Source organism: Hirundo rustica, chromosome 6, assembly GCF_015227805.2.
Source record: "Hirundo rustica isolate bHirRus1 chromosome 6, bHirRus1.pri.v3, whole genome shotgun sequence".
Lineage (NCBI taxonomy): Eukaryota > Metazoa > Chordata > Aves > Passeriformes > Hirundinidae > Hirundo > Hirundo rustica.
Genome location: NC_053455.1, coordinates 28,611,437 through 28,624,252, shown reverse-complemented (window position 1 = coordinate 28,624,252; position 12,816 = coordinate 28,611,437). Strand labels below are relative to the sequence as shown.

The 12,816-nt window shown below is 37.1% G+C and overlaps 1 protein-coding gene across 7 annotated transcripts in view; it reads right to left on the bottom strand.

Moving 5' to 3' along the window:
• Nucleotides 1-12,816, bottom strand: part of STARD9 (StAR related lipid transfer domain containing 9) — a 97,985-nt gene that overhangs the window by 35,086 nt on the left and 50,083 nt on the right. For 6 of the 7 annotated variants that reach the window (XR_009207920.1, XR_005701289.2, XM_040066790.2 and 3 more), the window contains exons 10-19: nt 11,894-11,961; nt 10,833-10,930; nt 10,413-10,613; nt 9,883-9,980; nt 8,066-8,143; nt 7,258-7,332; nt 6,576-6,755; nt 2,707-2,758; nt 1,670-1,807; nt 833-915 (exon numbers count right to left, since the gene is read on the bottom strand). Coding sequence is in view for 4 of the 7 variants with exons in the window: in XM_040066790.2 (XP_039922724.1) it covers nt 833-915; nt 1,670-1,807; nt 2,707-2,758; nt 6,576-6,755; nt 7,258-7,332; nt 8,066-8,143; nt 9,883-9,980; nt 10,413-10,613; nt 10,833-10,930; nt 11,894-11,961 (1,071 nt within the window). In the remaining 3 variants the exon portion in view is untranslated. Of the gene's footprint in view, nt 1-832; nt 916-1,669; nt 1,808-2,706; nt 2,759-6,575; nt 6,756-7,257; nt 7,333-8,065; nt 8,144-9,882; nt 9,981-10,412; nt 10,614-10,832; nt 10,931-11,893; nt 11,962-12,816 lie in introns of those variants that run through there. The other variant, XM_058420905.1, reaches the window with a different exon arrangement.

Below are 12,816 nucleotides of genomic sequence, written 5' to 3'. Positions count from 1 at the left end.
TAAGTGTTTGTTACTGAGTACATCTCTTTTTGCAGCTCTCTTTGAATGTACTGCGTGTTTCATTAATCAAGAAATTAAGAACGAAAACAAACAGAAGTTAAGCCCCTTATCTCAAAGTGAGTACAAAAGAACGGAAGAGTGGAAAGTATAAAATGTTAATAAATGAAAATCCATTTTAAAAGGTAGTCCCTTGCCAATATCAGTTGATAATATGGTTAACTCCTAAATGAGAAAAAATATTTTTTAAGTTAGGTTTTTAGTTATATCTGTTAGTCATTTTAAGAATTACCTAATTTCCTAAACATTATTGAACTAGCTAAGAAAATAATATCTTACAGTAATTAGTTCCTTAACCTACCAAGAAATATTTTATCTATTTCTGATGTACGTAACAATTAAGTGCTTTCAGAGTCAACAATACTTAAGTACTTAATTCCATAAATTTTCCATTTCTTCTAGTATGCTTCATTCAAGAGAGTAAAATGACAAAGGAAGATAACTCAGAAACTTATCGAATGTGGAAAGATTCTTGACTGGTCTTTTCACTGCAGCATTCTGCCTTTTTTGTTTCAATCCTAGTGTAGTCATGACTAGAAATAGGAAACACTAAATTATTCAAGGGATCTGCATCATCTTTCACTAAGCACATCTGAAGGAAGTGCTAGTGTCCTCCCACAAACGGTTTAGTGTCATTACAGACCATTAGATGGAGGAAATGAAGCAAGTGATTACAATGATGAGATGAAATATTATCTTTATCAGGCTGACTTTTAAGAAGAAAAAAATAGGAAAAAAAGAAAAAATAGGAGAGAAAAACAGTTTTAGAACTTACTGATCTTCTTAGCCTTAAGATAGCAGCTTCTGCTGGGTGATTGAATCTAAACTTATGAGATTTGCCAAGGACAATAAGGGCCCCTGTGAAGACATAATTTACAGAGACATAATTTATCAAACTACTATAGAATAGTCAGAAAAAAATCTAAACAGCTTTATGTAAATCACAGAACAGAGAACTATTTTTAAAATTTGCCACTATGGAATGGCAGTTACCTATCTGTAATGACAGCATCCAAGCAAACTAATCTTGGAGATCTCTGCAGACTAGACATAATTGTAAATTCCCTATTCATATTAAAGGCCTGCATGACTTCACACCACAACCAACCCACTGTTTTTAACCCTACATTTTTAAGAATCTAGATCACTGCAAGTTCCCAGAAGCTGGACTGTTACTTTAAAGGACCAAAAATATGGAAGCCAAATCCATTTAATCTGAATTCATTCATCATAGCCTATGACTTAGTGGCTACCAGCTTCCACTGAAATACACTGTGAAAAAGCTGAAGGTTCTTTCAACCATAATTGCCAAAAAACCCTTCCAGTGGCCAGCTGGTTTGGAGCCAGTCTCCACTACTTTCCACAACAGTGTCTTTGACTACACATCTTCCCTTTTCAGAAACCTAAAGATTGTTGCCTAAATGAGGCAGAATACTGCCACCAATGTTTTTATATTACTTCCATGGAGTTCTTCATTTATTTGTCCCAGCTCTAGCTGTGGATCAAACTTTGTGGAGCTGGCAGCTTCCATAAAGTCTAGATCTAAACGGCAGTGATAAGGCGACCATAATGCAGCATTCATTCATTCATTCACAGAAAGAACAAACCTGACCTTGCGACAGGCGACAGGATCCAGACACTTCACATCCATTCACAGAGCAGCGCGCGCCCGGGACCGGCCGCAGTGTCACAATCCCGCAGTGGTTGTCTATCAAACAGTGATTCCTTTCAATCCACTGTCCCTGCAAAACTACAGCGTAGAGATTTATCTCACCTGGTGAAGGCGGTGGGTTTGCCCTCAGAATGGAGTAACACAAACTGTTTGACATGATGCATACTTCATACCCCAGAGAACCATGTCACGTGCAAAACAAGGAGATTAAATACTGCCAGTAAATACTTAATCACAGGAAAAAATTACTATTGAAAATATTGAAAATTACCACTGAAAGTAGTGAGAATGTTTCTTTATTTCTGGTACTGGAAAACTACGTATCATTTTCTGATTTGTAAGCTGATGTACGTATTCTTCAATTATGCTGAATTTTCTCAAAGAATAATGGCACTTATTGTTTATAATTCACTATTCTACTGGCAGAAAATAATCAAACACAACCAGGCTTAGCAGAACTTAACCAAAGCTGAGATTCCACAAATTTTCCAATTTCAGTGTAAAGTTTCAATTCTCTATCATAGTATCTAGCTCCTGAGATGGACTGCTAAAATTAAAAGCAGAAACTAAATTAAATAAGACATATTTTGAATAATTTGGACTTTATATCTAAAATATTCTGAACCAGTAGAGTTGGAAAGCATTTTCAATATCTTGTGATTACTTGTGCTACTAGTTCAGGATAGAACATCTGAGAATTTGGATGTAAGAGGATGATATTTTTAATCTCTAGTGTAGCATTCTACAAGTGAGAATAAAGTTCTGTAGAGATCTCAATTAGGTCAAGTCCACTGACTTTTTGGCCTCTTAAACAAAAAATAATTATATATTTTAGCAAACATTAATAATGAATCACTCTACTTACCTTATTGAAGCAGACAAATAGAAACACTACCTAGCTATTACACATGACAAATGTAAACCCTTTTTCTTGACCTAAGCAGATGACATAATAAGTTGTAATATCATTCTCTTACCTATGTCTTGATCTTGGTCTGAGTCACTTCTTCCAATTTTGGTTGTTCCTTCCTAAAACAAGAAAAGAATTAATTTAAAACTTGGTTAAGGAAAAGAGATTATATTTACTACTTTAAAAAGCCTTGGTGCATCATTTTAGGAAAACACTCAAATTGACTTTGAATGACCTAATTGTTTGAGGTAAACGCTGTCTACTCGTAATATTTCAGCCCACTGTCCACCTTAGCATTGCAATTACTCTTCATCCTGCATCTATGTCAGCTTCTACGACTCCAGTAGAAAAAGAAACCCTCAATGGATGATGTTTGGACTGTGCTCATTATTTTCAATACTAATGTGCATCCTGATGCTTTGAAATTTTACAGTGAGACTTGGTGTTTTCAGAATTGAGATAATTATTTTAGTAAATATCCATGTAGAAAGAAAGAAGCTGCAAAATGATTATTCAGTTAACCAGGCTTTTCACATTTAAAAGTAACAGAATTACTAATTCTGTAAGGGCACTTTGTCATAAATGATGAACTCTTCAATCGAACTACTAAAGAAGAACTTGTTTCTGAAACTTAAATGACATTTATGAAAAGTCTTCCTGGTGCTCATGGGACATGGGCAAGTTCCCAAACCTGAAGATTCAGTAACTTCAAAGAAAAGAACAACCTAGGAACAAAAAGTCTCCAAAACAAGAAGACCCAAACATATTATAGGTCAGCGATGGAAGTGAGACAGTAGTTTTATGGTTGCCTTCAAATACCAATAAAAAAGAGTCATTTACACAATACCATATGAAAAAAAAACCTGCCAAAAAAAGGCCAATTAATTTACCATCTGTCTATTATTTTCCATTACCAATTCTATGCTTTTTCTTAGGAAAACAAAGCAAGATAATTTCCCAGTTCTAAAGAGACACTGTAATTGGTTATGATAAAGTGACTGGTAAATACATTCTAAAATTACTTTAGTGGCAAACCTTCCAGTTATATTAAAATTAATTACGGGCAGTAAACAATGTGATTTTGCATTTAAATTAGAACAAATGCAATACGCTCTCTGTTCCAAGCATATTGTAAAGCCTAGATTTAAAGATCAATCAAGAAGTAGTAACTGGAAGCCTGAAGACTGGGGAAACAGAAGCTATGCACTATTTCAAGGTGCCCCAGTTCTGGGTAACTCTGGGTAAATCACAGTGGGTTTGTGCACCGGACAGAAAGGAAAGGTTATCGCAATGCTCCTCACGGAGCTCAGCTGTCTGAACCAACTAACAGATCCCTCAGGCATGAGCCCTGCTGAGACTGCTGGGGAGGCTGAAGGCTGGATTGTGCCTCTGCTTTGAAGCAAGTTACATCTCAGTTTAACATTCAGCAGACTCAACTGCAAAATATTCACCTGGGTTGGCCACAACTTCTAGAAAATTTACTGTCCATATGGCCTTTGGCTCGTGTCACTCAACCAAGTGAATTAGCAACATGTACTTTATACAGAGAGAAGCAAACCAACTCCTAGAAGTTTTCTTTATCAATTATCTTCTTCACTATCAATTATCCTCTTCTTTTGCAATGAAATAATTATTGTAATGCCAAATGAAACTTTTTCCAAGCTGCTGAAATAACTCTCTGGTAATACAATTTAATTCAGAAAAGTGTATTGGCAGTATTAGCTCAGGAAATTCAACAGCATTCCAGTCAGTGGAGTGATTCTGGGTAAGTTTAAATTCAACTAAAAATTGCAAGTGAGACCAAGGGTACAAATATGATACAAGCAAACCAACTCATCTTGAGAAAAGAAAACAAAAATAACCATATCCCAGGACCATGCTGATTTCATTTTTTAAATGCTATTATTGAGCTAATAATTGTAATATTTATACTCTTTCCAAATTTAATATCGAGTTTTCCACCTGAAAAAGGGAAAGATGTTACAGATAAAAGGACCGCACAACCTGACCTGAGCATGCCACAGGTCATCTCCACATCCCTTGAAGTGTTTTTACATTGTTACCTCTTCTGGCCCTGTCCCCTCACTAGGGGTAGAATTCCTAAGGTATATTACAGAACCATAAAGAATAAGATTGCTTTGCCCCTTCACTTCCGGAAGTACTCCAACTTCCATTTATGAAATGCACTTTTTACTGAAACAATTAAAAAATTGCAGATTTTTAAGCTATGCAAAAAAGGTCAGCTAAATCACAAGAAAACATACATCTTTTATTAATGAAAGCCAGAAAATTAGGCAGAGGCACAGCATTGATTAGTGCAATTAATACTATGAAATATCAGGGGAGTAAAAGAGTAACATAATACTTATTTTGCATGATCTGAAAACTGCTGCTGTGACCTCTCTAGAAGTACAATGTAAAGAGCTGTTATATGGTGAAGCCCTAATTTGTAAGGAACCACTCATGCTTTACCTTCTTGCTGTTCAGATGAAGGTAACAGACACCAGAGACTAAAAGATGTAAAGCACAAAGAAAAGAAAAGGCAGCATCTAGAAGCAAAGACAGAAGGGGCAAAGATGTTAGCGCGACAGAATCATTAATGACTTCAGAAGGTGACCCCTCAAACCAGGTTATGCCATTAAAATGAATATATTTAAATTAGGTGTTGTCAAAATCAGTTTGGGAAAGTATTTCCTCTTTCCCCAATGGCACATAACAGAAAAACATTTAAGTAGTAGCAGTTGCTTTCAATAAATATTTAATGTAGGGTTGAGTAGATGAAGTTGCATGTTGATCAGCACCTAGTCATAAATACTCGGTCCCTAAAAAATTGGTACAATTTCCTTGGTACCTGGTCCCATTTCTTTGTGTTGGCACGAGAAAAAGTAGTTAAGTTTCTCTTTCAACATGATAGAAGAACAGAAAGATTTCTGTTTTAACTATTTGTTGTCATTTTTAAGAGGAATAAAAAATCCTTTGTCCTTAAACTGGCAATTACCACAAAATCTAGATAAAGATTTTTTTATTAATAGACAGATACATGATTTTCAACCATATTTAACATAAGTTTTGGCAATGAGTGCACCTCTGTAGAAGTGCCCATCCAACATTCCTTTCACATTAAGCAGCATCAATATTTCAGTAATTTCCATTCATTTAAAAAACATTAAAAATGTTGAAGTCTGGCCTAGTACTTGCCATATCAAAAACCAGAAAACTCCTAAAACTATCTGACCCAGCCATGCACATCATATGTCATAACGTGCAGTAATATACATACAACACTGTAAAAGTTTCTTAGTGAAAACCTATAAAAGTTTCGTAGTGAAAACCTTGCCTGAAATTAGCAGCTGTACAACAAAACAGCATCTATGAGGATTTCTACAGGATTTCTACATGATCTTCAAAAATAGCCACTCAAGCAGTGTCACAAGTAATTAACCATCATGCTACATCTCTCATAGGGTTAAAAGCAATGTATTGAAGTAATTGTCAAAGTCAGCTTTTGTTTCTTAAGCCTTACTTTTATCTATACATATAGAAATATTCCAGTCTAAAGTATACAAATGCATAATAAAATTTGGTCTCTGAAATACTTTAAGCACCATCCTTTATGTTTCCACATATTCAAACACATAACTGCCCTCATGCTTTGTGGGCTAATTTAAATATTTTGCTTTGCTTGTAATACAGTATCAAATACTTTGCACACACATTCGTAAGAGGTCAAATTATATTCATATATGAATTCTTCTCCTTCTCAGTTTCCAATTATTTTCTGCTTTTACCCCCCATTATGTCTTGTGATCTGCAGCCTTCATGTTTTGACAGCTGTGGTTGTAATGTCAACCTAACCACCCTTCATTTCCAAAGAAAACCAATATTCCAAATATTTTCAAATTAAAGGGTAAAATAAGACAAGTGACCATATCTCACCCTGAGATGGTACAGCACCACTCCCGTGCTGAGGATATCATCATCCATGGCCATTAGATGAGGTAAATTAGAATCTATTGTTACTCCAGCTTTTTCCTTGTTGATGTCCACGCTGTATTCTTCCATGATGGCTTTCCTGTCTGTCCACTTACTTGTCCAGTCTTTGGTCAATTGCTCAATCTTAAAGAAGAGGAGAGAGAACTGTTTCACTTACTAAGTGGGATATTTTTTCTTTTTGATCATGCTAACAAATTATTTTGCCTGTCTTTGGGCGAAACTTAAAGTCTGCAAAACCTTTCCTGGTCAGCAGTGATCAAACCTTCTCAGTAATTTTGGTAATTGTACAGAAATTTCATTTGAATAAATTGGAGTTTATGTTAGAAGGGAGATTGTGTATAATGAATTGCTGTGATATATTGAGAGAGCTTTCAAACAAGAGGAAGATTGTGCAGGCTTAGTGATGCACAATGGACTGTGTCCCATTAAGGACACGAGACTTTTGTCACAAACCGGTAGAGTACACTCAATATGAATTAAGGACGGCAGTTTCCTTCATCTGCAGAGCAAAAAGGAAAGGATTCAGACAAAAGAGTTCTCACTGCTGTTTCACAACTACAGCAATGCTATCCCCCTGGCCTAGTGGAGCAGGAGATGGCTATAGCATCAAGTAAATCATACACACCTTCATTTCATTCTGAAGCACCAGCTCAGTCAGATTGCCATCCCTGTCATCACTCCAAGAGGGACTGGAATTTCTCTGCACAAACGACAGCCACCAAGATCTACATGTTAGTTTTCTTATTCACAACTGGCAGGCATGTTCTTTCACTCTCCAGCATTTCAAGGCAATGAAGTCAAGAGAAAGAAAGACAAAATACACATGCTGCCTTCTGGCATCTGGCCTACGTCTCTCTAGATATGGCATGCAATTTTTGGCATAAAGAGCTGGTGAAAAAGCAATAACTGAGAGATAGTGCTGTGTAAATAAATCCTGAAGTGTAGTTTCTGTCTCTCTCACTGAAACATTCTCTCCATGGCTTGGAAAACCAAGACAGCATTATTATTCCAACAGACAAACCACCAGGAATGTCAACTGTACTGTGAGGGCTCACAGATATTCACAACTCTTTTGTGGGGAGAGAGCATGCAGGAAGTGTGAATCAGTTAATCTCTTGAAGTTTCCATACCCTTAAAAGTAAAATATTTCTATCTCATGGTATTGCTGGGCAGTTAAACCAAATAACTCTATGAAAGGCAAGGAAATCCATTTGAATCATTACATGACTACTTATATTTCAGGTTCATCAATACAGTGACAGAAAGAGGAGAAGTGACAGAAAAGCAGGTAACCTTATAATAACTATGAAACTACGCAGAGAACAGTGTCATTTGTCTCCAGTTACAATAAACATGGAAAGACAAACAGATGAAATGAAAGTAAGCTACCTAAAATAACAAAAAAGCTCCAGCAGGGAAGGGTTGCTACATACCAGTTCAAAGCTCATCAACATAGTTTTCAACCTATCAATTTCTTCTCTCAGTTCTCTGATCAGTTTCACATTTGCATCCTGAAACATTGAGACACAGACTGTTGGAAAAATCAGTCTTAAAAAAACCCTAGGTAAAGAAATCAATGTGGAGATATTCCAACAGCCAGGAAGAGAGGAGAATAGGCAAACTGACAGCAGTACTCCTTGCTTCACTCTGCCAGGCCCCTGAGATGTACTGCCTAGGGACTGGTGGTTCTCATCTTTGATAGATTCTCTTCTACTACAAACTTTTTTCCTTCTCTCTTCTGAACAGAGACCTGCCATAGCATTTGTTCCCATCGTGACGAGATGGGTACATCACTACTTCTAAGGATTTACCTTCAAAATAGTTACCCTACATCAGAAAGATGCTGTTGCTTAACGCCAGTATATAAAATCTGATTAGAGGGGACAAAGTCTCAATGTCATCCAGGATGGTATTAAAAGCCCTTACAGCTGATACATAAAGAATTTCCTGTCTGCTTGGTGTGCAGGCATTTATCTCACTTTCAGAGTAAGCATTTCTGCACTGGCAGTTTCTGGAAAACAGCTTTTACAGACATTTCAGACAAACTCGAGTCAAGAATCACCTTTCTCTGGGCTGCCAGGTCAATTTGCAGTGAGGGGAAGAAGACTCAAGGCCTGGGGTCAAGGGTCTAGCATGGGCTGGGGAAGAGAGAGATGGGTACAGAAGTTGGGAGGCTGAGAGGCTGTGTGTGACAAGTGGCTTACCCAAGAGTGTTCATGTGACTTTAGCCTGCCACAGAGCTGAGAACTGCTGCTGGCAAAACCAAGCACACAATTGCTCCTACTACTGATGTCTGAAAACTACTTATAGCCCCTGGTAATAAAAATGCAAATTAAATTTGGGAAACCTAGGATTAGAAGGGTTTCCTTCCGCCCAAATTTAACAGAGTATTGTTAGGAAAGCAAATAATGAAGCACAACTCTAAGATTCTATCCTTTCATTTACAAAATAAAATCTTGAAACACTCAAGCCAAATCACAAAAGAATACTACTAAAACTGTAAAGTCAATGGATTAAATATTAGGAAATGGCTGGAATCAAGACTTTTAAAAAAACCAAATTCACTGTATATTCCTTAAAAGGATGCACTGTGATTCAGTCCTTAACTTATATGATCACGTGTAAGGGGAGCCTTCATGCAGAATTCCAGGTCAAGAATGCTCAGTTACAGAGCAGAAATTCTGGAGTTTTATGTTTCTAGCATATTTTAGTGTAGATCTGGATCAGTATGTGCTGCTTGAATTTTGCTGAAAAGACAGAATGATGCACTTCCCCATGAATTATTTTCAATACTGGTTCTTCTGACTATAGTATCTGTTTTTACACTATGTCTTTGATTGAGAGAGTTTACGTTTTTCACATTTGATAAATGTGGACTGAGTGTAAGGGTGGAAAATGAGAAAAAAAGCACACACTAAAAATTTGTCTTAAGCATCTGAACATCTTGCATTGAACAAGAATGGGACAGCAGGGGCAGCAATAGAAATCAGGCCTTCAGTGCAGCACCTGACTCTCTCCTTAATACTCTGCCATCTTTTAACTTGTGCAGCCTGTGAAGGGCCTATGCATAATCAAACAAACAAATCTGTCATAAAGTCAGAGCTCATTCCGAGAACAGGCAATGAATGAAGATCGGGTTCTGTGGCCAGAATTATTCCCATATATTTAAAGGCTTCATTATTTTGTTTACTGAGAAGAAAACAAATTGTGACTGCATAGGCTACCTTAGGCAGAACTCAAGGCCTCTCACCTCATTTACTCTGGGCTTGTTAATAATATTTTTTGCATTTGCAGCATATCTCAAGGTACTCATGGTCTCGTTGTAGCTGGAGCTGGCAGGTGAGATAGCTACAGAGAGGAAAAAAAAGACACAATTTTAAAAAGCATCCAATTTAACCCATCATTTTTTCGAAGAGGTTTGTTTGGTTTTGGTTTTTTGTTTTTGGTTTTTTTTTTTAGTCTTGCTTCTTTAAAAGATAAAACAAAAAATAACCCTAGGGTTATTTCATTAAAGTCACAGAGAATGTATTCTCCAGATTGTATTTATAACTGAATGAATCACCTAAAATCAAAGCTATGACCTTGGTAAGACTCTTAAACATAATTTCATGCACAATCAGCATGCATTTTCATTTCCTTGAGTGTTCTATGAAGTATTTATGAAAACCTTTACAAGGACAGATTCTAAGTGTTATATCTGTTTTCTCACTGCAGTAGAGGTGTACATTAAAGGCACAGTGTAGTGCAAAACATGAAACAATTACCAGAAGCCAAACTCACTGGCAATCATAATGGTTTTGGAGTTGCCGCCCAGACTGTCCTTCAGCAGCCAGGTGAGGACGGAGTCACGGTAGGGGATGTAAGCCGGCCGCCTGGTCCCGCTGCTGCTGCCCGAGGGAGGGCTGTCCACACGGCTGCTCTCCCCTTCGCTTGTGATGGTGTTAATGCTCTGGCAGCTGCTGAACAGCTGAGAGTTTTGTGCTGGGGGAGAAATACCACAGAGCTCAGGAAAGGGGTTATTTCTTTTCTGTCATGGATACTTGATTTTCTTAGATGTCATCACAGTTTATGAAGACACAACACAGCTGCTCTGTTGAGCTTTTTTGATGTAGATGCAAATAAATAAATACACTCAACACACAGTCAGTGAGTCATATGCTTTTATCACCACCCCTCAATATAAAGAACTAATGTGCTTACCTAAAGTGGATATGACGATTCCAAGTGTAACTAATGACTTGTTAATATTGGCACCTTCAGTAATTCTATCTTTACAGTAACTGGGATCAGCTCTTTCACTGTAGCAAGCAAGCATGAAAAAGGCAATGCAAAATAAACAAAAAATGCCTAATTATTAACATACAGTCAAGATGAAAACTTTATGTATTTTCAAGCAATGCAAGAAAACAGAAATTATGAGCTTTGCTATTAAAAACCCCATATATTTCAAATATTTTATATTGTCCTCTATTTCGGAAAGTCCAAACAACCATGAGCAAAGGCTGTTGGTGCAAGATACTGTTGAAGACCCACCAAAACATCAACTCAAGTTTGAACTGGGCAACCCAATCATAGTGGTTCTGATTTTTAAAAAAACAACATACATTTCACAACTCCACAAGGGTAGACTGGCTCAGTACAAAAGACTCTATGCTCCCTCAATGCCACATGACCATACGTGCATGGTAATTTACGTTCTCGAGAAAACAGATGTCTTTTTCTATAACTGCTCTATAATTCTTCAGCACAACTCCCATCTTTCTGTTTCCTGTCAAATCCACCACAACCACATGTTCCTCACCGAAATGCACAGCAAAGATCAGAGACTTAGGAACTTTTGAAGTATGAACAACATAAACAGTGAGATATAACTATTTTCTCCTATCCATGCTAGGCAGCCATGGGGAACACATTCCCTTTTCCCCACCCCTCTTTTCAAGCTCAGATTTAGTAATTCCAGCAAAAGCTACCGGAAAAGCCACTTAATAATACAGAGCTGAATGGAATTACCTTAAACGCATGCAACAAGCACAGTACTGGTTCTGAGGACCCTGGAATTCCCTTCCCCAGTGAAAACCAATACCCAGCACAGAAGAACTATTGACAAAGACATATTATCTTAATATTCCCTGTAACATTACAAGAAAGTCAGGCTTACCGTTAGTTCAATGAAATTTTAAAATATTAAACTTCATCTTTTAAGACAGTGCTGCCAGCATCTTCAGAGAAAATTACCTCTTTGCCCATCAGTATATTATTACCTGCCTGCTAGGTCCACTAAGTTGATCTTGCTTACAATTTCAGAGGGAAGATTGTTCTCCAATATAGCCTGAAGAAAAAAACATCAATAAGGAATATTATTCTCCTTAATTAATTAATGAAAATAAAATTGATGTACTCTTTTGTTTGAAGTTGAGTTGTACAAATGACTGTCTCACTGCCTTTGTTTGTGACCTTGACCCTCTGATTATGCTCAAACCACTAACTCAACAGCTTTCTCACCCCACAGAGAAACTACCTTTTTATGCCAATTTCCTCTCAAAAAACCCTTTACTGCCTAGAGACTGTGAAAAGCTTTCTTGTAGACCTTACAGAGTTATTTTCCGCTAATGTATTCCAAAGGTCTTTTGTGAAACTAAGGAAAAATATCGCAAAATGTTCTGTGATTGCAGGATGTTAGAAGCGTGAGACAGAAAAGGTCTATTGGATCACTGAACGACTTCCCTGCCAGGGAAGGATGTAATTCCTCCAGAAAAAGGCTGCATTGTCTCAGGGAGAGTACTGGATGCCAAATGCTAAAGAGATGAGCACATCTAAAAAGCTGGACAGATAGAAAATTTTGGTGTAAACTAATGCTGTACTTCAATTAAGAATCCTAAACTAATGTGATAAAACATAACCTCAAACATATTCACAGGTAATTTTCACAGCCTCTGAGAGGGATTATTGCATTTCAAAGGGCTGATTAGAACTGAAAACATTTCTTTTAAAAGTGAGGTTTTGGCATCACTTCTGACTATAAGCTTGCACAAAGGAACAGAATGCTTCAATAAACACTCAACACATCTGCAGTGTGATCCAAAGGAAATCAGTAACAGTTTCCACCGTTACTACAAACAGCACAAAATAGTGCCAAGTAAACAATGCACAAACCAGTGAACAATGCTTTTGAAAGTGCAGAGGA